This window comes from Juglans microcarpa x Juglans regia, chromosome 2D (assembly GCF_004785595.1).
Source record: "Juglans microcarpa x Juglans regia isolate MS1-56 chromosome 2D, Jm3101_v1.0, whole genome shotgun sequence".
NCBI lineage: Eukaryota > Viridiplantae > Streptophyta > Magnoliopsida > Fagales > Juglandaceae > Juglans > Juglans microcarpa x Juglans regia.
The window spans coordinates 41,696,786-41,722,133 of NC_054596.1; the positions used below are offsets into that span (position 1 = coordinate 41,696,786).

Here is a 25,348-nt window from a genome sequence, read left to right on the forward strand (position 1 = left end):
ACTTTATAAAAATCTTCACTTGCTTTTTTATTTTTTCCCTTCATATCTCTTTCTTTCTTTCTTTCTTTACCAAAATCACTTTCCTCGAATCTCCAACAAATATAATAATATATATATTGAGCCGAACGTTGAACCTTTTGTCTTTCCTCTCTGATCCCAACAATCTTCGCCGGTTTCATCATTATTTCCCTATTTTTATTTCAAGAATTCAATTCCATTTCCTCATCGGTTTCTGGTCAATGTAGTTGGATCTTTTCTTCATACTAGCTTTTCTGATTGGGATTACGGGGTTTTGGTTTCAAAATATGTAGTTGGAGAGCGTGGACTTTGTTTTAGAAATCAAAATCCTTTCCTCATTGTTTGTGGATATATATCTTCCATTTTTTTTGGTCTTCGAGGCCTTTTTTTTTTTTTTTTTTCCAGTTTGGTGCTGATTTAATGCTTATTTTGTGATTTTTTTGCGTTTTCTTCCTCTCCGGATTACTGAAGAAAGCAAGAAATTTATTTATTTTCTTTGAAATCTGGAGGCGCGTGAACTTGGAGGTTAATGTTTGGTGGGTATTGGGTCAATTGCACAATTAAATGCTGGGCTGGTCACAAATCTGAGTGGAATTAGCACTTTTGAGCTTCTGGGTGGACTTGTGTCGAAGGGAATTTGATAATGGAGCATGTGATTGCTGGGAAGTTTAAGCTGGGGAGAAAGATTGGGAGTGGGTCCTTTGGGGAGCTCTATTTAGGTATTTCCATTCAATGCTTTTCCATCATAATTGTTTTTATTTTATTTTATTTTTTCATTGTTATTTGATGAGTATTTTATTTTGCCGTTCTGTTTCAAAATTCTGACTTTCTTTTTCTCGTGGTGGTAGCCATTAATGTACAAACTGGAGAGGAGGTGGCTGTTAAGCTGGTATGTGATATATGTTCTTGGATAGGAGTATTGGATCATGATGCTTGGTTGGGATTATTTGCTTGTTTAGTTTTAGCAATGACATTTAAGGTGACAGTGATTTTCAATAATTGATCATGTTCAACAATTTACTTTTTTGTATGTTAAATTTTTCTTTTTGATTATGTGTATCAGCGGGTTATGATTTTGTTTTCCTGCCTGGATTCCTTATATTGCTTCTTTTTTTATAGGTAGTAGACAATTAGAACATGTGTGACTTGCATTATATCTTGATTATTGTGTTTAATTTTCTTTATGACTACAGAATTAGGAAATGTGGCCTGGTTTGTTTTCACAACCATTCTCATCTCATCTAAATATTAACTTTCCCAAATTCCTACACAAAATAAAATAAACAATTCAACCTTTTCAAATCCCAAAACAAAAATAATATTTAAAAAATATATTCTAACTATATTTCATTCAACTTTCAACTTTTATCTCAACTCATCTCATCTCATCTAATATGTAGTGGTCGATAGAGAGGTGGTTCTTTCTTGGGTACGGCAAATAAATAACAGAGCAAAAGAAAAACCGAATCACTTCTAAAGTCATGGTGAATTAAAGTGGGTTGGTACTATAGATCATGGACTCCTGAATAAGCTTGTCTGAGTTAGCATTCAGAAAACCATGTGGATTGCCATGTCCTTTGCCCCAGTGATATCATAAACAGAAAAATGCTGGCATTAAAACCGTGAGACCCCCCCCCCCCCCCCCCCCCCCCCCTTTTGCGGTTAAAAAGGACTTTTTACCTCCCACCCCCAACCCCCAGCTTAAGGATGCACTTTATTTTGGTTTGTTTCACTTAATTTTCAGGATATCCTTGTCCTTAGTTTTTTTATTTTTTATTTTGTAAAACTTTTGTTGAGAGAGCTTACATGTTATCCTTTTTGTCATCCTTGTGCTGATTGACTATCCCAAAATTTTAGGAACCTGTGAAGACCAAGCATCCCCAACTTCACTATGAATCAAAATTGTACATGCTTCTTCAAGGAGGAAGTAAATCTCTCTCTCTCTCTCTCTCTCTGGGCGTGCCCCCACCTAGAATAATTTGCAATTATAACTTTTTTCATGTTATCAATTTGAAAAACAGATTTTGTTGTTGTTGTTATTGAAAACACCTTACCTTTATACCTATTCATATAGTTTCTCAAACTTACAACTATGGCCACTCCTATTTGTTGTTGTTGTTATTGAAAACTCCTTACCTTTATACCTATTCATATAGTTTCTCAAACTTACAACTATGGCCACTCCTATTTAATGGCTGATATGCCATAGCTATGTAGTTTGTAACCCCAATTTAAAAGGCGATTTTCAAAACCGTGATCCCCTCAGAAATTATTTGCGGGACAATTTTGAAAACACACGATGCTTATTGAAAATTCATGCCTTTCTATTGTGATGAAGCTGGAATCCCCCACCTCAAGTGGTTTGGAGTCGAGGGTGACTATAATATCATGGCTATCGACCTTCTTGGACCAAGTTTGGAAGATTTGTTTAACTATTGCAATAGGAAGTTCACACTGAAAACAGTTTTGATGGTTGCAGATCAATTAGTAAGTGCATTTGACTATTCTTTATTAAAGAATGTGTCTTGAATGGTGAAAATAATGTCTTCCCCTCACTGTTTATCATTATCCTTTTCAGATTAACAGAGTTGAATACATGCATTCAAGGGGTTTTCTTCACCGTGATATAAAACCAGACAACTTCTTGATGGGTCTAGGGCGTAAAGCAAATCAGGTTAGTCCTAAATTATGATGAAGACATTTAAAATTTAGCCCCTAAGATTAACCACTTTTTAAAAGATTCCTTCCATTGGAGTTCTATTAAAAAACCCTGACGGAAATGTAGACATGACATGTCATGCGTTGAAAGAAAAATAAAAAGAAATCTCTTAAGTAAAAATTTTGAAAAGAAAAAACTGGCCAGTTGGGGGATGGGATAGCTCCCTTCCAGTGCCACGGTGGGTGGGAGAAATCCCTCCTTTGGTACCAATATCTTTCGTCCACCACGTCTAATAACACATACTCGAAATCATATAATCGTAGGGAGAATATTACCAATGATCCAGTTCAAAGCATGAACAAGGGGAAAACATAAGTTGGTCTTTAAAGCAAGTATAGCAATGACTACTGTAGCATAAAACTAAAAAAGAAACAAACGTTCCTACACCTTGCAAACACAAGAAGATGGCGTCTAAGCAAAATTGACATTGCATCTATACCTAGATTGTTTCTCATTTCAAAAATTATAATCACATTACTTGTAATCACACCCAGTCATAGCTCAAGATTAATAAAGGGGGAATTGCAGTTGTTTTTTTTTTGGGGGGGGGGGGGGGGGGGGGGGGGGGGGGGGGGGGTTCCATTGTCCTTTAGGGCAATGCTCAGAGTTTTCTTCCATTTGATACCGTTTCATTTCAAAAGTTATTATCGCACCTTATAAAAATTGGCATGAAAAGGGAGAGTGGGAGAGGAAATTGTTGCATCTCTAATCCTATTACAAAACTTGTTCCACAAACTGAAAATCAGAAGCCATGGAGAGAGAGAGAGAGAGGCCAAAGAAGAAGAAGATTAGCGCAAACTGATTTTTAGTAAACAGGGCTGATTTGATATTCCAGCCCTAAATTTTTTGTTTTACTAATCTTTTATTTATAAATATAAATGTAATATAATTTACAAGTGGGTGGATTTTTATGAATCCACGCCCCCCCCCCCCCCCCCCCCCCAACTCTCTTGAGCTTAAGGAGTTCGCTTGCCCACCTGGTACTTACAGGTAGGCAGATTTGAGCAGGCAGGCCAGATTTCGGGCCCCTGCTGCCCAACCTAAATATGAGTATGACATTCAGAAACACCCTGGTTTCTTATAAATATTCAGAAACGCCCTGTTCTACTTTCTAATTGTTATTGTCTCGTGCTGGATTTTTTTTTATCACAGGTTTACGTTATTGATTATGGCCTAGCAAAGAAGTATAGAGATCTTCAAACACATAAGCACATACCATACAGGTAAATATTGTCACCCTTACATCAAATGCGTGATTAATTATATGTAATTGCTTATATGTGGTTCTACGGATAAAAAAATTGCTTAAATGTGGTTCCTCTAAATGCACATATGTCATCAAACTAGATAAGGAAATTACACTTCTAGCATCAACAAGGGAGGCCAGACCTAATGGTTTGTCTTCTTCGAGCAAAAAAGTAGTGGAAATTTTAATTACGTGTGATAAGGACTCATATACTCTTCTGAATAAGGAGTGATTTCTTTTACAATTGATAATCATAAATTAGTATCGGGAGAAAAGGACATAAACACATGGCACATTACATGGGATGTATGCTAGAGATATGCAAGACCAAGCTTTAAACTTACAAAGGTCTTAAAAGTCCAAGGAAGATAGAGAATGGATTTCTCCATGTGTCTTTATCCTATCAAAATGGTGGATGAATTTGGAATATTATAGCTTTATTCTCAGCATTAGAATTGAGCTTGATTTATGTTTGCACAAAGTTGAGGTTCTGTGAATGGTTTTAATTTTGTTAGAGGGTGTAGCTAGTACAACAATTTATAAGTTGTTATTTACTATATATGCCAAAATGGTCTAACTTTCACGTTCTGAAGACAAGTCCGTGTTGGTGGGAATTACATGTATGCTGGATGGTCTACTTCCCATTCTCAATTATACTTCTTTATTTCTTTCTTCTTTTTATCTGATTCTTTTTTAAGTTTTTTTTACCAAAAACAGAAATTTGACATTCATGGCACTATGTCAACCATTATTATTCTTTTTTTTTTATTATTATCTGTTTTACAGTTAAATCTTTGTTGGCCACCCTATTTGTTACCTCTTTGTTGACCAACACCCTTTCTAAGTTTCTTAGCACCTTCCTTTCCGTTCTTTATTTGTTTTAGGGAAAACAAGAACCTCACAGGCACAGCTCGGTATGCAAGTGTCAATACTCACCTTGGAATTGGTTAGTGATGTTATATGCCATTTTCATGTTGCCAACTAATAACAGGATAATTGTTATAATACATTTGTATTAGTCACCATTATTTTCATTCTAATCATGCTCTGTATTACTGACAGAACAAAGCAGAAGGGATGATCTGGAGTCTCTTGGTTATGTGCTTATGTATTTTCTAAGAGGAAGGTTGATTATATACTAGCTTCATTTCATTAGAAGTTTTTGCTTTTCTACCTCTCATGAAATGTTTGGTGCTGCAGTTTGCCTTATTCTTGCTATATTAACTCAATAATACCACTTTTTTGCATCAGCCTTCCCTGGCAGGGATTAAAAGCTGGCACAAAAAAGCAAAAATATGATAAAATCAGTGAAAAGAAGATGTCAACTCCCATAGAGGTATTAGAACTTGCCATCTGCAGCCTATTGCCATGCTGAGTGATAATGATCCTATTGCTATACTGATAGCTTGGCTGCACATTATTTCACAGGTGCTTTGCAAATCATATGCATCTGAGTTTGTATCCTATTTTCACTACTGCCGATCTTTGCGGTTTGAGGACAAACCAGATTATTCATATTTGAAGAGGCTTTTCCGAGACTTGTTTATTCGAGAAGGTACATGCTTATGATTGGAGTTCACAAGTATATGTTCATATATATTGTGATCAAGTTTCAGACTTATTTTTCACTTTGTTTTGTCTGTGGTCTAGTTAAATGTTTCTTAATCATTGTTAATTGAGGTTTTATTTTAGATGTTGAAATGGTTTGTGGGTCTTGACATTGTTGCCGGTGCAGGTTATCAATTTGACTATATATTTGACTGGACTATATTAAAATACCCTCAGATTGGTGCCAGCTATAAAGGACGGGTCAGTAGTTGTAAATTCTAGATTTGGATTTCTCCCCTCCATCGAATTACTTACTTTCTGTGTTTGTCTCTGTTTGTAGCAACTCAGTGGGAAAGCAGGTTTGTTTGCAGGAACATCTGCAGAAAGACCAGAGAGGATCTCAGGTATGCTCTCTTAAATAGATCTAGATTTGAAAATTTGTCGTCCAGTCTGAATTATGGACGATCTAACTACTGCTTTTCTACATACAAGTCTTTAAGCTTTATATTTGCTTTGGATATATTGCTCTTCGATTTAGTTCTCTACATGGATTTGATATCATGAGTGCCGACCTGAAATTATTGCTCTTAGGGGTTACTTTTAATTGATTAATCTTCATTTAGTCCTTTTTTTATGCGAGTTTATTATTCTAAATATCTACTCTCTCTCTCCCTCTTTGCCAACATCTTAACTTAAATTATGGTTATAATAGAGAACTTTTTTTCTCCATTTCTCTCATGAATATATGCTTTTTTCCAGTTGGGAAAGAGATCCGAGATAGATTCTCTGGTGCAGTTGAAGCATTTTCGAGAAGAAATACCTCGGGCACTAGTCCTCGTGATCCTTCCAAACATAGGCTATATGAGGATTTTACTTCAAGCAAGGATGTGGTAAATTCCTTTTTTCAACCTTAATTATTTAGATGTGTTTTCTTTTTTCTGTTCTTTTTCCAATTTTGTCTGCTTTTTGGGTTTTTTTTTTTTTTTTTGTCTGGAAAATTCTAGTCTCAAGGTGATCTCAATGCTCGTACCTTTGTCACATAAAATTGTACCTTTCATTAGAAAACTAATTATTGATCCTTTCACTCAGTTGTTCTCCAAATGGAGTTTATCGGTGGATATTTTGTTCTTTGGAATACATCATTTAACTTGATCAAGCAGATTTCAAGTTTTTATGCTTTTTTATGTTGCATTTTTTCGTTTTATAAAATCTGATAAATTCATGTTTTCTTCAATACATTTCGTCAAAAGCTGTGACCGTTTGGATGGTTAAAGTGTTTCATCTTATCTTATCTCATCATTACAACTTTCTCAAATTTCCTCACAAAATATAATAAACAATTCAAAATTTTCAATTCTCAAAACAATAATAATATTAAAAAATAATATTCTAGTAATATTTTATTCAACTTTCAATTTTCATCTCAACTTATCTTATTTCAACTCACTATCCAAACGGCACCTAAAATTTGTATCCTAAATTAAAGAAACTTGAGGTTCTCCTTTGTTTTGCTTAGAAAGAAGTTCTCGGATCGTTTTTAGAATGTATTTAGGAGTACTTATGTATACTTCCTGTGTATAAGGGCTATGCCTATTTTATTCAGAGATGAGTTGAGATGGTTTGTGTTGCATTTTTTCGTTTTATAAAATCTGATAAATTCATGTTTCCTTCAATACATTTCGTCAAAAGCTGTGATCGTTTGGATAGTTAAAGTGTTTCATCTTATCTCATCTCATCATTACAACTTTCTCAAATTTCTTCACAAAATATAATAAACAATTCAAAATTTTCAATTCTCAAAACAATAATAATATTAAAAAATAATATTCTAATAATATTTTATTCAACTTTCAATTTTTATCTCAACTTATCTTATTTCAACTCACTATCTAAACGGCACCTAAAATTTGTATCCTAAATTAAAGAAACTTGAGGTTCTCCTTTGTTTTGCTCAGAAAGAAGTTCTCGGATCGTTTTTAGAATGTATTTAGGAATATTTATGTATATTTCCTGTGTACAAGGGTTATGCCTATTTCATTCAGAGATGGGTTGAGATGGTTTGTGAATAGTAGAATAAAAGTTGAATTATTTATTATATTTTGTGTGGAAATTTAGAAAAGTTATTTTGAGATTTGAAAAAGTTGAATTGTTTATTATATTTTGTGTGGGAATTTGAAAAAGTTGTAATGATGATATGAGATGAGTTGAGGTTAATTTTGAATGCAAACAAAGCTATTTTTTACTGATAAAAAAAAAGAAAGAAGTTGTCCGCATTCTCAATTGTGATAAGCTAAATACGATTTCTTCTTTCTATTTTAAATCTTCATTCCACACTATTAGTATTCAAGTCATAGCACTAATGATTCATCAAAGGTTCATTGTCTATTCCAAATACTCATGCGGGGTTTGATTTGTGTTACATTTTCAGCATTTTGATTCAGACAAGGGGCGCAGTTCTCGATATGGCAGCTCTTCAAGAAAAGCTGTCATCTCAAGTGGCATGCCAGGTTCTTCTGGTGAATACAGTGAAGGTCGCGCAGGCCGTCTAGTTGCAGGCGGTGGTCGCTCATCTACCACGCACAGAATTCAACCTGGTTATGAGTCAAAAACATCTCATACTCGCACTGCAGCTACTAGAGGCACCCGTGATGATCCTCTTCGGAGATTTGAACTCCTCTCAATCAGGAAATAACCGACTATTTTATCCGTAAAAACTAGAAGATACTTGTTACGCTTCTAATGAATACATGCATGTCGAATTTGGATAAAAAAAGTTTTAATAGTTATTTTCACCCCTTGTACATGGGAGATCGGAGAATCACCACTGTTACACGTTCATGTAAGTTCACGTGCTTGGAAAACATCTTTTTAATTAGGCGTGAGTACTAGCCGTAATAATCTCTGTTTGTTTGTTTAAACATGCACTTCCCTTTGAGATCAACACTATCTGTTGATATGGGCAGTGAGTAGAACTAGAAGCATTGACAATAGAAGCTAGAGATTGGTTGGACTAATAAATAGAACATTAGAAATGGTGCTTTCGTTTCGTTAGGACTACTACCCGTTTGGATTCGAAACTTACCTTAACTCATCTCATTTTATCATTATAATTTTTTTAAATTTTTATACAAAATATAATAAACAATTCAATTTTTTCAAATTTCAAAACAATAATAATATTAAAAATAATATTTTATTCAATTAATTTAAAATCATCTCAACTTATCTCTGAATCCAAACATGACAGTTTGATCAAACAATTGAAAAGTATTGTGAATCTTTTGGCCTAACCATGAGTATAAAAGCTAGTTTGACAAGCATTAGCCTTTCTAGATAGCATTGAGGTTTCTGTTTTAAGAATCCATATTGGTGCATTAATGTACCTAAGATCAAACACGTATTACCAATTTGGAAAGGTGCTCTCTTTTTGGATGAATAACACACTGAAGATCACTTCACTTGGTTCATTTGTAGCCCTGTCTGCGAGGTCTTTCATGAGACTTTAATTGCATCTCAGGAACTAATGATGATCGAAATCTCTCACGGCACTTTGGCCATCAAACGTAAAGATTACATACGGAGAGATACTTCTCAAGTGTTCTGAGTTGGTGTCCTTTTCTTTTTCTCCTATTCTTTTCAAATTCTGGGGTTTGAATGGATGGTATAGCTCCAGAGTGGTTTTGCTTGATCATTTAGCCGAGATATCTATGCTTTCTTGGTGGGGATTGAAAGCCAAAACAACCCACGATAAGCTTATTTCAAATGATGGTAGAACCAAAAAAAACTTTTGTTCACCTACAAAAACAAAAAGAAACAAAATGGTGCCCCGGGGGTTCCTAGCCCCTCTAACCCAATGTTTTTGTTTTCCCCAAGGCATCCATCTAATCCAAGCTCCAACATTAAAAAAAAGTTAAAAAAAAAATGAGGTTGGGTGATGGTGATGGTTGATGACTGGAGAAAATATTAAATGCCACAATACACAGATCAAACCAATGAAAGTATTATCTCATAAATGAATAAGAATACATGCGGAAATGAGTAGCATCTTAGGTGAAAAATATCTACAACATGCGGATATCATTATCAGCTCGAAGAGATAACTTCGGCTTCTCATCAGCTCATGGATTTCTGAGAGCTTCCAACCGCTTCTCAAGCTCATCTATGCCCGAACTGCAATGAGACAAATTCCATGGTTAGGGAAGAGTTTGGTTTTATAAATGTACTTCACTTCACAGGGGAAAAGTTCAAAAAGAATATATGCAGTAAGCAGGACATGAACTAACAAGAAATTAATTATGTGGCAGAAATCAAATCCATGCTCAATGAATGACATCAATATCATGTTTACATTTGATTATATATAAATACATTCTAGGAACTTCTACTAAATATAAGCAAGCAACATTGAACTCGTCAGTCTCAATATATTAAGCAAACTCAAGAAATCCCAATTTTCTTTTCATCCATGAAATGAACAAAAGCAATCTCCAAGTACTTGAGATAATGAGCTTTACCCGGTTAACCATTGACAGCAGAATCAGACATCTAGAGACGCTATTCCAGTGTTTCTTATCTCTTTCAAAGCAAAACAGAAGCTCAAAGAAAAAATTTGTTTAGAAATCTTTACCATGTCTTCCTTTATTTTAGCCATTAACTTGTCTTATAGCGGTATTTAACATCTTACAGTGTTAACTTGATACACAATCATCAACTCAAATATCATTTCCTAGCACACAGAATTGCAAAGGAAATAAAAATGTCCCTTTTTTTTCAATTTTCCCCCTTTCCTTCTTTATTTCCTGTAGGGGGGAGTATGGGGAAAGGTACAAGCCAAGCATTGTTTTATACCTGCCAACACCCTCAGTATTTTTCCGGGCAATTCTTCCTTTTGGAGCTGCTGACATCTGGCAAGAGTTAAAAGTATAACTCAAATCAGCTTAAGTATTAAAAAATTAATGCCAAACGACAGAACAGTCCAGAAAAGCATAACTACTGACACTAACCTGTGAGGCAACATCAACACCAATTTCATCTAGCACCTGCAAGAAAAAAATATTAAGAAAATTTTACCATCAGTTTCTCATTCTGAAATCTGATCTATAGAGAAATAAACCTAATACTTTGTCCATGTATCCAATGTCAGCCCAAAGATTAGAAGTTGATAATTAAGAGCTCCAATGTCATCACTTAAGAAAAAAGCTGGCAAACGAATGCAATTTTTTTAATCAACTATAATAAATAAAAGCAACTAAAAAAGCCTACCTGGTCCGTCAACTCTTCAGTCTCCTCTTCAGCCTCATCATTATCCAAGGCATCATCTATTGCATCTGATATCATTTCAGTCTGCAAGCATCAAAATAGACCATTAAGTTCAATGATATGCAACCATGAACCAAAAATGAAATTTCTTCCACATTAGTATAATCTATAAGAAAAGTGGAGGGACAATCTTACAGTCATATCCATCTGGGCAGACTGTTTCTGAAATTCCAGCATCACCTGTGCTTGCTTTGCAGGGGCCATTTGCTTCAAAATAAATATAGCAGTTATAAAAACCTCTACGATCTAAAAGGTGAATTGTACAAATTCAGGTTTCATTTACAAGGCAATCAAGCAAATATCAAGGGGAAAAAGAACTTAAACATTAAGTAGTTACAGGTCATGAAGAACCCTCTTCGAAATCAAATTAAGTAACTGCAGTCCAATCTTCAATCTTAACAGATCAGGCTATACATGCATATATATATATATATAAAATATTTTAGCATCTAACCTTATTCATGGCTGCCATTGCCTTACTGGCACCTTTCATGCCAACAGCAACTGAAGTCTGGGCATGCATTGCCTGCAGACAGGGAAAATGCTGATTCCACAATCGATATATACAGAAGAGAATGTCGACTAAAACAATCACGCACACACACGCACTGAGGTGGGGAGGGGGGTTGGGGGAGGGAAGTCTTTGATGGTCCACCTGTGTATGAGTTGCTATGCCTCTCATTTGAGCTCGGCTTCCTTGTAAATTGGCAATTTGTTGCCTAAGCCTGACTAGCTGGCGAGCTAGGATTTTAGTTGCTGCCTGCACAGCATGGTTGACAAAAAAAGGACAAACAAACGATAAACTGAAAGGTTTAAAGGACATAAGAACTGTATATAAAATTTGATAGCACAATATCCTAGGAATCAATAACCTAGCCGGTAACAAAAAAAAAAAAAACAGAGCACACCTCATTTCCAGTTTTAGCCGTCCTCTTTATCTCAGCAACAAGCTTCTTTTCCTGGCATGATTGCAAATTACATCAGAGATAACAACACCAAAATCTTAGAAAGAGGGGATGTGGATAAATTGGAAGCTTTCACATACTTCTAATTGCAACGCTCCAATTTCCTTCTCTATACCTGAATCAAAGCTAAATATTTAACAACAGACTGGAAAAATAATGATATTTAAAGAGGAAAAGGAGAGGTGGTTTTGATGTATGGAACTTTAAGAAATAGTCGGCAGCAAAGTGAAAAAAATGCCACTGCCTAAACGAGAGCTGCATCACCTTCTCCTAACATGTTTGATGACTAATCAGATATATAATGCTTTGCGATAAGGTTATATTTTTTTCCACCTACAATATCTAACGCATTCCAACTCAACAGAAAATGATATAACGACCGAGGAAAAGCTTAAGCCACATCCCAGGATTCATTGTGACCTTGTGAGTATAAAAATCACCTTTTTTTTGCATTACCGTTTGGAAAAATTGCATCTTCAAATGAATAGTGTTCGGCAATCAACATCTACCAATCATAATATGCATAATCTCAATCCACGTGAATTCATATATTTATGGAAACAAGCTTGCACAAATGATCAATAATTTTTTTTTATAAGTAAATGATCAATAATTGAAGTAGATTACTAGTTTCCATGGCTACATTGCACCCCCAATCCAATAACTCAAACTTGTTATTAACTCAAAGCACCCGACAATATTCTAAAGCTACAAAACAGCAATTCCAGCTACCCATCAAAAATAAAAAATAAAAACAGCAATTAAAGTCAAGAAAAACCCAAAGCCAAATCTATAACCCAAGGCCTCTCTCCATCAGCAAACAGTCAAACTTTAGTTTTTATAACAGTATACAAATACATAAAACACATGAACTACCATGATGATGACACTTTGTCACAGTGAGGATGATGATGATTCTTTTTTTTTTTTTTTTTTTTTTTTTTTTTATGTCGAGAACCTCTCCAAGGTAGGGCCCTTCGGACCCACCCCTGCAGAGTAAACCCCGGTCCTATGCACCGCACCCTCTGAAGTTTTCCTATATGAAACTGAATCGCTGGCTTTTCACCGGGAGGTGGTCCCAAAGGATTGTTTGCACCCATAAAGTGTTGAACCTTGGACCTTGAAGGGAGTGATACCCCAAGACCAAGGCCTTCACTACTTGGACCAACCCCTTGGGGTTATGATGATGATTCATTATGGCAATGCCTTTCTTTCTGTCATTTGTTCTTTATTACGGTTGATCGATCGATTTATTTATTTTGTAATTCAATGCTCTTAAGTGAAAAAAGATCGAAATAAATACCTCTGGTAGCATTTCCCATTTCCCTCTTACTCTCCCTAAGAGCCTCTGCGATTAGCACAACAAAAGCTCAAAAATCAGAACCAGATAAATAAACCCAGAACTCAATTAATTTGATTTAAAAGACAGAACCAACCAAAATCCAGTCTTTTTAATCAAAATTCAAGGCCTATCTGATTGCTTAAACAATAAGTAAAGCCATGACTTAAAGCTGAGAACAATTTCTCTTCGATCAGAAGAAGAAGACGAGGCAGTGCTAGTAGAGACGAACCTTTGGGGTTGGGTTTCTTGGAGAAGATGTTCATGGTGTCTGTCTGATCAAACGGTCCTAATCACAGTGGACGGAGACGTCTTTGAAGTTCTTGCGTGAAGAGAGTTGCCTGGGCCGGAAGGTGGGGAGAAATTGCCAGGTGATTCAAAGGTTTTGCCTTTTGGCTTCTCAATGCCAAGGGCACGGTACTTGGGACTTTGGGCAAGAGCGTATATATTGATCTATCTCAATTCAGATCCTAATTATTGCCTAATTTCTAAATATCCCACGGAGTTTTGTTATCCATCATTTCTATAAATTACATATTATATTTTTTTATTTTTTATTTTTTTTTTAATTTTATTTTTTAAAATTTATTAAATTCATTTATTCATCATCTATATATTATATATTTAGTAAGAGAAATAAATTAGAAAAATAAAAAAAATTAATATATATTTTAAACCACAATTCATAGCTTCTTCCATCGACTATTAATAATTGTTAGATTTTGTCTTTAAAGAAAGTTTTTTACTTGGTACTCTTATACCATGCATCTCTTGATATATATTTTTATTTTTTTCCTTCAACATGTATGTGGTAATGAGTAAAATTTTTCTAAATAAAATTAAAAAAAAAAATAATAGATCTATAATACAATAGAAATGCATATTTTGCTCATTTTTACTAAGCATCTCAAAACTATTAAAATTGGAAAGTCCCATACTCAAATCATCAAAACCAACCTTATTAAAAGCAAGCTTTTAGAAACTTAATATAAATCACTTCTAAAAAATGTATATTAAAATAAAGTATTATATTTATTATATGCTTTAAATATTTTGTAATTTTTATAATTATTAAAAAAAAGTAATAGTACAAATTATATTCATGTCCTACTTCATCTTGTGATATTTTTATCATTTTTTGAGTTTTAAAATAAAAATTTAAAGATGGAGATAAAAGTTGGAAGATTGTATTGTAATTTAAATCTTTTTTCTATAAAAATATATTAAAATGTTGATTTACAAAACACGTTTCGGCCAATATTTCAGTCAAAATGACAAAAGAGAGGGTCCCTCCGCTCTTTTCCTACATCTCCACTCCTTTTCCAGTTCGTTATAATTCCTGCAATTCTTACGTTTCCATGCGGAAAACATCTACTGTACTCGACGGCTCACAAACCCCAATTATCACCAATACCTTCACTTGCGAAGCTTTGTAATTTTACTTTCCAAATTTCGGTTTCTTCTCTTTCTCTCTGTTTTCTGGAAGCGTTTTTGTAAAGTATTCTTTCTAGATTCACTATCAGGGAGGGCTAGGGTTTTTGAAGGCGGGTTTTTGGCTTCAAATCGAGCTTGAGTGCTGGTGGCACAACTTCCAAAAGTGTTTTCGAAAGGAAGAAGCACCGAAGGTACTGGTCTCGGACTCGAGGCTTGGGCGGTGGCTTTTTTGCTCTGATTTTAAGAGAGAATTCCATGTGTTTTCACGGGTTTCATTGTGTTTACTTGAAGTATTGAAAGCTAAATCCCTCGTATCATACAACATCATATCTGGTTTTCTTTTTTTTATGCGCTGTTTTCATCCATTTCGGTTTGAAATTAAGATATGAATTGCTGAGCGGGACATAACAGTGCGGGATCCTATTTCGTTTATCTTTCTGTGGTGATTAATCGTTCGAGGAATATACCGCTGCAATTGTAGATATTAGGGTTTTTGAGGTGGTTCTTGATAGTTAGATGGATATTGATGTGGTAGTAGAGGATGTTGCTTCGTTGGACCCTGAACTGCTGCAGCTTCCTGAGCTGTCTCCTTTGGCGGTCAAAGAGAACCCGCATGCTGCTGAGGACTTGTTCTCCCAGTGGCTTTCGCTTCCACAAACTGGCAGACTGGTATCCCCTGATTTGCATACCTCTTTTAATTATTAACTTCTTTCTTGTATGGCTTTATTTGAGCCTAAATTGGTTTTTGATTCACCTTATGATTTGGAATGTCTGTGTTTGGGCATGGTCTTTAGAGTTGCAAATTGTTTTTGATTCAATTTTGGTATTATATTGGGAGGGTTAAGCCATCATGTCATTTTGGATAGACTGGTCGTTTTAGCATTTGTTATTAGGTAAATCATTAATGTGAATATGTGGCTACCTATAAGTGAAAGGAATAAGCACCAAAAGAATTGGTAAATATTGTTGGTTTAGAATTTGAGAGTAAAGAGAGAATATTACATAAGGGATTTGATTGACATAATAGAAAGCCATGGTTATCAATGGGGGATTTCAAGTTTTTGTGAGTAATATACTATGATTATAGTTCATATAGAAAAGTTATGAACTGTTGTATTCATTATGTCACGGTGGTAAATTGGTATAAATATCCACCGTATTAATGTCATCAAAGCTTCCAGTTTCATATATCAGGTGCACAGGTTTTGAAGTTTTTGACCCATCATACATTATATACATAAATGTTACTTTCCATGCCCTTTCTGTTTTGTAATATCTTGCATCCATTTCAAAAATAGTATTCACAGTACGAAACATCCTACTTTCAATTTTAATGTCTATATTATATAATTATTGCAAGTCAGGCATACAAGTAGATGGGAATGCACAAAGTTTTGTGAGGTAATATTGAATTCAAGTAATTTTCTTGGTATCTTAGAGCAGTTAATTAGGCTATTTTAGAGTTTTTCATCCTGGAATTTACATAAAAAGAAACACATAGTAAGGCATAATGTAGGTAATGACCTCACGGACTCACCGTCCACCTCATTCTTGTTGGGGTAGGAAGTGTCATTTGAGTTTAGACCTTTTTGGCCCAAGGTGGGTCCTAAGGGCCCTACCTTCGTGAGGTTCCGCATCACCAAGAATCTAAAAAGTTATAAATTTAAAGTTGTTCTGTAGTCATTAATTTATAGATAAATTTGAGCTTATCTAGTGAATGTTACTCTTGATCAGTTTCGTTGTTTTCTTTCTTTATTTATTTTTTTGATAAATAGTCTGTTATTTTCTACCTTATTCTATTTCATTTTTCAACAGTATGTAAAAGGTATCTTATCTAATTGCATTTCTTGCTGTGGTTATGTGAGTGCAGGTGAGATCTCTAATTGACGATGCAAAGGCAGGTGCTTCTATTAATGCCCTTGGGAACTCTTGTAATGTGAATGCTGCTGGAAGTGCCTCATTGCCTTCCATGTTTCCTGCTGGCAGTGCACCTCCACTTTCTCCTAGAAGTTCGTCTGGCTCTCCACGCATATCAAAACAGAGGACCAATCCTTCTCTAGGCTCTCCTCTTAAATTGATTGGTGAACCAGTACGAGAAATCATACCTCAGGTTCTACTTGCTTCTGACTGTTAAGATGTTTTCATGGAGGAGATTTGCTTGTATAGATGATGTCTGTATTGCTGTGCTTGCAGTTCTACTTCCAAAATGGTTGTCCACCCCCAAAGGAACTAAAAGAACGATGTCTTTCTAGAATTGATGACCTGTTTAGCAAATATGTGGATGGATTGCAAGAACATGGTGAGATGTGTATTTGATTGGTTTTCTTTCATTTACTAAGATACTTTTCATCACATTTTCTCCTACCATGTGGTGAATGTAAGATTTTTTTAACGACAATCTATGCTTCTCTTTGGTTATTCAGAGTTTAAGTTGGTTACAAAGGAAATATGCAAGCTACCGTCATTTTTCTCCTCTTCACTTTTCAGAAAGATTGACACAGACTGCACTGGGATAGTGACCAGGTTTGCATTTCTGTGTTTCAAGAAACTTTTAGATCTAAACGCATGAGATATTGACTTGTTGATCAAGTACGTCCCTCCTGAATAAGTTCTCAGCTTTAGTTGTTTGTCAATTGTGTCCATTATTCCCTCTCCATCTCTTGATGCCTTACAATTTAGTTTGTCTTTATTATTTCCAATGATATACTGGCGAAAGGAATGATAGCAACTAATGTACTCTTAAGATGTGACTTACAAGTGACAGCCAACTTCCATTTTATGGATGATAGCAGCTAATGAGTGCATCTTTGGTTACGAACTAGTGTAAACCACCCATCTTAGGTGTGGCCGACCACCCCCAACCACCTCAGAGGTTGTTTTTGCCACCCCGTGGGTGGCTTTTCACCACCTTGGAAGTGGCTGGGTTGGTTGGTCCACCCCAGCCACTCTTGGAGTTGCTAGACCATCCGAAGGGGTGGTTAGCCGCCTCTTCTTCTTTTTATTCTATTTTTTCAATTAATTTTTATTTTTAATAAGATTTGATTGTGCAGTTATGTTTTTTGTGGTGTTTTTTTTTATCAACACTAAAAAGCTGATCTGTCAACTTTTTAATAGATGGTGTAGAGGACCTAGTTCACACCAGGTCCTAGTTGAAGTTATTTTTTACGTTAATACATTGTTTGACTTTTATTACATACACTGAAGCTATCTAGCTATTTTATCTTTTGACTCTCTTTTCGGGATTAAAGTTGTGATGGTAGTAATAATCTTCAAACTAGCCTCCAAAAATGGAAGTATGGACAAAAAGTATTAACTTTTTGCATATTGGACCAATCTGGAATTTTATCACGGCAGGTTCTCAAAATCCTGCGCCACCAAATATTTTATTATATGAAGCTTTTATTTTCGATGGAATGTGAAGCTTTTCTAATATGTCCTATTTTAGTTACGATAACAATACTCTAGGGTTGATTTGCAAAATGTGTATCGAGTTATACACTAATGGCCTTGTATCCTAGTGGCATTTTAGTAGTCTTTTTCCTTCTTGTAATGGTCTGGGTTTCACCCATTGTGCATGTGGGACTTCTAAGTAAAGGATTCTTCTATCATTTTTTTTTTTTTGGGGGGGGGGGGGGGGGGGGGGGGGGGGGTTGGGGCAAAGTACTACACCGCCTATCCTGCTGACTTATGTTTCAAAAGAAATGGAAAAACCATAATTTCCTGTTATGCTATTTATTTTTCATTCTTAATTCTGCTTCAATTTTCCTTGCCCAGAAAGGAAAGTAATTACTGCTTGTGTGAAGCACCCGTGGTCAACTTTGCTGAGTGCATCTGCATCTTTGAATAATTGTTTGCATCATGTGTGGTTAATGAGAGATTTCTTGTTTTTAGGGATGGATTTATTAAATATTGGGTTGATGGCAATATGCTGACAATGGATACAGCGACTAAAATATTCAAAATTCTAAGGCAGCCAGAATGTAAATACCTTACTCAGGTTTGTTTTTCCAACTATTCTTTTGTGTGAATGACCGAGACCAAATTGCATTCTGACTGAATTTTAATGGCCACTCTTTTCTTCTAATAATGTTCTTATATGTGTGACTTGGGCACAGGTAGACTTCAAACCTGTCCTTCAAGAGCTTTTGGCAACCCATCCTGGGTTGGAATTCTTACAGAGCACGCCTGAATTCCAAGAAAGATATGGTATGCTTGAAAATTGTTTTGTTTACTCCTAAGTTGGTGTAATGTTGATGCTCTGAATGTTCCCTTTTCCCATGTAATTGAGTTTGTTTTGTATGGTTCATTTAGCAAGGTCCAACTTCTTTCACTCTGTTATTAACTTAAGACTGTACTAGTGGTTCAGATTGGTCAAAATTGGTTCACATTGGGTTGTATGTTAGCTCTCAATAGCCATCTGGACAAAGGGGCTTGATCTTCTGTATTTGTCCAAGCCCCCCTAATCAACTCTCTGAAAAATCTTGTGACTTGGGTGGATTCCAATGTTATCGCAATTTTTTGAAATTGTTTCATAAGTTTTGGAAAGAATAGAGGAGTGGAAGTACATCTTTCACCTTTCTATGGTTCTTTAAACTGATGCTTTATACATTCTGTGTAACTCTCCGATGGAAGGCCCAAACCACATGGCCTATACTCCAAAAGGACTAGTCAATGATATAATTTTTTTTTTTATAAGTAAGAGTAATTTATTAATACGAATGAAATAGGCATAGCTCGTGTACACATGAAGTATACAAAAAAACACCTAAATACATTCTAAGATCAAGAGATTAAAGACAAGAAGTCATGCACATTGTTTCCATTAAGTACAATGGCTGAAAACCAAAGCATTAAAGTGTGTATGAAAAAATTCTGCAACTCCGCCATTGTCTCTCCCTATCTTCAAAACACCACTCATTTCTTTCTGACCAAATACACCACATAATGCATAACGGAATCATCTTTCACACTGCTACCACTTGAGGACAGCCTTGAATATCCTTCCAACAGGCCAATACCACCCTCAAAGGCATGACCCAGGCGACATCGACTCTTTTAAAGATCTCATCCCACAGCACCCTTGTCACCTCACAATGCAATAATAAGTGGTCCACTGATTCTCCATTCTTTTTACACAAATAGCACCAATCCATCACAACGCAACCCCTCTTTCTCAAGTTGACCGTGGTCAATATCTTCTCAAGAGCAGCTGTCCATACAAAGAAAGCCACTTTAAAATGCACACGAGACCTCCAGATAGTCTTCCATGGGAAATGTGCATCAGCTTGTGATATCAATATTTTGAAATACGCTCTAACTATACATTTATTGCTTCCATTAACCCTCCACTGCATCTTATCCCCCTATGCTGTGGTGTTTCCCGTGGCATATATCAAGCTGAAAAAATCTGAAACAATGGGTAATTCCCAATCATGAAACTAGTAGAATATGTTTATAAGTGATGAACTCTTATTTTTGCACATTTTTTTCTCCTTGTTGCTTTCTGTAACGCTTTTCTTCATTGCCAATGTTATGTTAATATTTTCTGAATTATAGATGATTATGATGGGTCATTCTATAGAAGTGGTGATTGAATCCAAATGCTTTATTTTGTAAAAATTTGGTGCTGATGGTTTGCGAGTTACTGAGAAAAGCTGGAAAACAGAGCAAATGGTGACGCTGGGTCACTCTTCAATCCAGTGGCTTGGGAAGGTATTAGAGGAGAGTCTAAGCAGGGGAAGAAGGAGGTGTATTCGGCAATGCGAGACGGTTTATGTAGTATGATTGCTCAACGATGTGCAAATAGGAGAGGGAGGTATCTCGAAATTTCAGAGTACAACCAGGGGGGAAGGAGGAATGTTTTATGTATTCCTGAAGGAGAAAATGGATTGGGATGGAGGAAGATGAGGGAGGTGTTGTTGGAGCAAGGGAAGGAGGTCACTAAAGTGGGTGGTTTGTCTGGTGGAGGTTATCGGAATCATGGTCAAGGGGCACTGAGACACCATGCTCGGTCGTATAAGGAGGCCCTGTCTGTGTCGATGCCGAAAGCACACATGCGTGATGGTGACGCGAGTCTCTGACAGAAGGCAAGGGCAGCGGCGTTGGGAAGGCAAGACGAATGGAGTGTTGAACCATTTCCATTGCAGGGGCACTGTGGCGTGTCAGGAGACGTGGGATGTCCGGAAGAGGTTGTTGGAAATGCAGGGGCAGCTGTGTCCACTGCAGAGAGACATGGCTGCATTTGTTGGTTCATTTAAGGCAAAGGAAGACAAGGGGGATTTAAAAGGGAAGACACAAGTTATGGGCCATGGGCCTACCAATGCCCAGAATGAGGCCCATCAGAAATTAAAGAAGGGAAAAGGATGGGCTGTGTGGCGAAAGAGGGGTGGGCCGTCTCGGCCCAATAATCATAACGTAACCCTGGCTGGTGGGGGTGGATCGTCTAGGCCCAACACGCAGAACTTGAATGGGGCTGGGCCATCTTAGCCCAAGGCCCATAGTGGTAGCAAGTCGAATGGGGAAGCCCAACCCGCATCGTCTGTCGAGAGCCCTAGCCTGTGCCTTCCACCCGAGTTGCACAGTCTCGGGTTTGTACCGGACAGTCAGCCGATGGCGAATGGTCAGCCGACGGTAGCACAGACGACGCCGACGATAGCACAGACGATGCCGACGGTGATAGAGGAGGCCGCCGATGAGGTGTTGCCGGCGTTCTTTGTGAATTAGGCTTTGGTGGGGTTCGATACGCATTTTTCTCAGCCTAAGGAGGTGCAGAACTTGCCGACGAGGGGTGGGGGATGTTCCTGGCTCCGACGAACTTGGCTGTGAAACATTTTGAGAATTTTGTGGTGGTTGAGGAAGAGGAGGACTCGGATGATCTGATGCACTCTGTGGAGGATGAACTGTTCATCCCTGAGGCTTGCGGGTTGGAGGAGATTTCGGTGGGGAGAGGTTTTCAGAACTTGAATAACAAGATGGGGAATCCTATCCCATTGAATTACTATTTCCCTGATCAAGCCTCAGATTGGGTAATACATAAAGCAAAAGAAATTCAACATTTGGTGGGGATTGAATGTGATGGGTTTGAGGAGCAGTTCATAGCTTTGTTAACTGCTATGGAAGCTGGACATCGCCAAAAAAAGAAAGGGGACTCGAAGAAAAGTCGGGAACTAAAAAGATTGATGTGGTCGATAAACTCGGAGGGTAGCTCTAGTAGGAATAGGGCAAAAGGGAAGGGGCTGACTTTTTCCCAATGAAACCCAAGATTGTATCTTGGAATGTCCGGGGTCTAAATGAAGTAAAAAAGCGCCTTCGGATTCGGCATTTAATTTGTGAGTGGAAAGCGGACATTTTTTGCTTACAAGAGACGAAGCTGAAGATGATCAGTAGGAAGACTGTGTAGAGTTTATGGAGCAGTATTTATGTAGACTGGGTTTACTTGGCCTCTTCAGGGCATCAGGAGGAATTGTGGTGATGTGGGATAGTCGAGTAGTGGAGAAAGTAAAGTAATACATAGGGAGATATATGATAGCATGTTCTTTTAAATGTGTGTCAGATGGTTTTTTGTGGGCATTTGCAGGTGTGTATGAACCGAATCAAGATGTAGATAGAAGATTGCTGTGGGATGAGCTTGTAGGGGTACATAGATGGTGGGAGCTTCTTTGGTGTATTGGGTGGGGGGGGGGGGGGGGGGGATTTCAATGTGGTTTGTTTCCAAAGTGAATGTTTTGGAAGCAGAAGATTGACGCCAACAAGTTTGGAGTTCTCAGAATATATTTTTGACTTGAATTTGATTGACCTTCCACTTGTAGGGGGTTTAGCCACATGGTCAAATAATTAGACGTGGTCCTGCTTGGATTGTTTCTTAATTTCACCTGAATTGGAAAGTCATTTCCTGGATGTCTGGCAAACGCGTTTTGTACGCCTAGCCTTGGATTATTGGCCTATTATGCTTGATTGTGGAGGTATTCGTAGCAGTAGAAAGTATTTCAAGTTTGAGAATATGTGGTTGAAGTCTAAAGGCTTTGTGGAAAGGGTCAAACAATGGTGGATTTCGTATCATTTTGAGGGTACCCCCAGTTCATTTTTGCAAATAAACTGAAAGCATTAAAAAGAGACTTAAAGGAATGGAATCAACAGTCTTTCGGCAATGTAGAGGAAAACAAAATTACGAAGTGGAGGGAAATAGATGATTTAGAAAGAATACAAGGAGGGAGACCACTTACTGAGGAGGAGCAAGCACAGAAAACTTTGTTGGTTGCAGATCTTGAGAGGATAATCCTACAAGAAAAAATGTCATGGCGCCAGAAATCAAGAACTCTTTAGTTAAAAGAAGGGGACCGAAGTATGAAATTTTTCCATAAAATTGCAAACTCTCATAGAAGAAATAATATCGTTGAGATGCTGAAAATTGAAGGGGTTGAGTGCAGAGAAGAAGAGGTAATACAAAATCACGCGGTCGATTTCTTTGGAAAGCTCCTCACTGAGCAGGTGGGGTGGAGGCCTACTCTGAATGGATTTGTTTTTGACACTATTGAGCCGGGGGATGCTGCTAGCATGGAGAGGGCTTTCGAAGAGGAAGAGGTTTATGATGTAGTAAGGAAAGTGGCAAAAGATAAGGCCCCCGGCCCTGATGGTTTCTCTATGGGTTTTTTCCAAGAATGTTGGGAGGTAATTAAAGAAGATCTTCTAAAGGTGTTTCAGAAGCTTTTCTCGTTTGGAAAATTTGAGAAAAGCGTCAACACCACTTTTCTTGCTTTAATTCCAAAAAAGGTAGGGGCCATTGAGATTACAGATTTTCTGCCTATTAGCCGAGTGAATGGTACATACAAGATTATTGCAAAAGTGCTTGCTAATCGTTTAAGCGGGGTCTTGGGGAAGATTGTTACTAAGCCTCAAAATGCCTTTGTGAAGGGTAGACAGATTCTTGATGCGGCTCTAATTGCTAATGAATGTTTGGACAGTAGATTAAAGGCTGGCAGCTCAGGGCTTATGTGTAAGTTAGATATGGAAAAGGCGTATGATCATGTTAACTGAGATTTTCTTCTATATCTACTGAGTAGGTGCGGTTTTGGAGAAAGGTGGAGGTCTTGGATCAGCTGGTGTATATCCACAGTAAGATTCTCTGTGTCAATCAATGGCAGCCCAAAGGGTTTCTTTCCGAGTTCTCGTGGCTTGAGACAAGGGGATCTTTTATCTCCTTTACTTTTTGTTATTGTTATGGAGGCACTAAGCAGGATGATCTCGGCTTTAGTGACTGATGGTTTTATTAGTGGTTTCCAGATTGGATCGCCCAGTAGGTGTATCACTACTATTTCGCACTTACTGTTTGCAGATGATACGCTTATTATGTGCGAAGCCGATCAAGATTAGTTGAAGGTTGTGAAGGTGCTGCTTTGTTTTGAAGCAGTGTCTGGTTTAAAAGTGAATTATGATAAATCCGAGTTGGTGCCTATTGGAGAAGTTCAGAATATAAGGGAGTTGGCTGGCACACTGGGTTGTAAGATATCGTCGCTCTCTATGAGTTATTTGGGATTACCATTGGGTATAGCCTCGAGGGCACGCTCTATCTGGGATACAGTGATTGAAAAAGTAGAGAGGAGACTGGCAGGTTGGAAGAGGATGTATTTGTCAAAAGGGGGTTGGATTACGCTAATTAAAAGTACACTTTCTAATCTACCCACGTACTTCTTATCCTTATTCCCTATACCGGCAAGTGTGGCAGGTCGACTTGAGAAGTTACAAGGAGATTTTCTGTGGGGGGGGCTTAGGAGAAGAGTTTAAATTCCATTTAGTCAAGTGGGAGATGGTGTGCCGTCCTATCTCTAATGGCGGTTTGGGTATCAGAAATTTGAGGTTGTTCAATCGTGCATTACTTGGCAAATGGTTGTGGCGATATATCAAGGAACCAGAAGCCTTATGGAAGACTGTGATCGAGAACAAATATGGTGATGTAAGGGAGGGATGGTGTACGAGAGAAGTTAGAGGGGCCTCTGGAATGGGGCTATGGAAACACGTTAGAAGTGGTGGGAGGTATTCCATCAACACACTAGACTGCAATTGGGTATAGGTTCTAAGATCAGATTTTGGAAAGATGTATGGTGTACTGATAGTGCTCTACAAGATTTGTTTCCTACACTATTCTTGATTGCAAATGCTCAAGATGCCATGGTGGCGGAGGTTATGAAAGTCGCAGGAAGGAACATTCACTGGAATATCAACTTCAACCGAGTGGCACAGGATTGGGAGATGGAGAGTTTTGTAGATTTTTATAGTCGTGTATTCTTGTCGTCCAAATTTCCAGCATGATGATGATCTGTGGTGGAGTCCAGCAAGGAAGGGAGTGTTCAATGTTCGTTCCTTTTACAAGGTACTTACACAAGTTCTTGAGATATAGTATCCGTGGAGAAAGCTTTGGCGCAATAAGACTCCTCCCAAAGCTTCTTTCTTTGTGTGGACAACGTCGTTAGGTAAGATTCTCACTACGGATAATCTGAAAAAGAGAAAGATAATTATTGCAAACTGGTGTTGCATGTGTAAAAAAGGGGGGCGAGTCGGTGAATCATTTACTCTTACATTGCTAGGTAGCCAGGACTATATGGGATGAGGTGTTTAACAGATTGGACATAGCGTGGGTTATGCCGAAAACCGTGTTAGATGTTTTGGCTTGCTGGACCTCAATTCAAGGTATGCGACAAATCAAAGCGGTTTGGAAGATGATTCCTATCTGTATTATGTGGTGCTTGTGGCAGGAGCGCAATGAG

General features: G+C 37.3%; 3 protein-coding genes and 2 long non-coding RNA genes across 5 annotated transcripts in view; 2 read left to right on the top strand and 3 right to left on the bottom strand.

Moving 5' to 3' along the window:
* On the top strand, positions 1 to 8,372 carry LOC121250750 (casein kinase 1-like protein 6). The gene is made up of 14 exons (XM_041149955.1): positions 1 to 737; positions 867 to 907; positions 1,876 to 1,945; positions 2,357 to 2,505; positions 2,597 to 2,692; positions 3,890 to 3,960; positions 4,868 to 4,929; positions 5,046 to 5,109; positions 5,235 to 5,319; positions 5,412 to 5,538; positions 5,719 to 5,792; positions 5,872 to 5,935; positions 6,291 to 6,421; positions 7,960 to 8,372. Exons 1-14 carry the CDS (start codon positions 662 to 664, stop codon positions 8,221 to 8,223), a joined length of 1,374 nt encoding a protein of 457 aa, XP_041005889.1. The 5' UTR covers positions 1 to 661; the 3' UTR covers positions 8,224 to 8,372.
* LOC121250758 lies at positions 2,018 to 2,267 on the bottom strand. The gene is made up of 2 exons (XR_005937853.1): positions 2,163 to 2,267; positions 2,018 to 2,080 (listed from the first exon to the last, which is right to left on the bottom strand). It is a non-coding gene; the product is annotated as an uncharacterized LOC121250758 (long non-coding RNA).
* LOC121250755 overlaps positions 8,249 to 25,348 on the bottom strand; it is a 25,930-nt gene continuing 8,830 nt past the window's right edge. Inside the window, exons 2-3 of the long non-coding RNA XR_005937851.1 lie at positions 24,253 to 24,260; positions 8,249 to 8,383 (exon numbers count right to left, since the gene is read on the bottom strand). This is a non-coding gene — a long non-coding RNA (uncharacterized LOC121250755). The remainder of the gene's footprint in view (positions 8,384 to 24,252; positions 24,261 to 25,348) is intronic.
* Positions 9,519 to 13,648, bottom strand: LOC121250754 (vacuolar protein sorting-associated protein 2 homolog 3). Its single transcript, XM_041149960.1, has 11 exons — positions 13,387 to 13,648; positions 13,119 to 13,163; positions 11,896 to 11,930; positions 11,759 to 11,809; positions 11,506 to 11,610; positions 11,305 to 11,376; positions 10,986 to 11,057; positions 10,794 to 10,874; positions 10,535 to 10,570; positions 10,380 to 10,435; positions 9,519 to 9,701 (listed from the first exon to the last, which is right to left on the bottom strand). The coding sequence occupies exons 1-11, from the start codon at positions 13,418 to 13,420 to the stop codon at positions 9,650 to 9,652; spliced, it is 639 nt and encodes a 212-aa protein (XP_041005894.1). The 5' UTR covers positions 13,421 to 13,648; the 3' UTR covers positions 9,519 to 9,649.
* The window catches only part of LOC121250749 (serine/threonine protein phosphatase 2A regulatory subunit B''alpha-like), a 16,569-nt gene continuing 5,653 nt past the window's right edge, over positions 14,433 to 25,348 (top strand). Inside the window, exons 1-6 of the mRNA XM_041149954.1 lie at positions 14,433 to 15,257; positions 16,459 to 16,698; positions 16,782 to 16,887; positions 17,012 to 17,111; positions 18,480 to 18,585; positions 18,704 to 18,794. Of these exons, the coding sequence (XP_041005888.1) occupies positions 15,105 to 15,257; positions 16,459 to 16,698; positions 16,782 to 16,887; positions 17,012 to 17,111; positions 18,480 to 18,585; positions 18,704 to 18,794 (796 nt within the window). The 5' untranslated portion in view covers positions 14,433 to 15,104. The remainder of the gene's footprint in view (positions 15,258 to 16,458; positions 16,699 to 16,781; positions 16,888 to 17,011; positions 17,112 to 18,479; positions 18,586 to 18,703; positions 18,795 to 25,348) is intronic.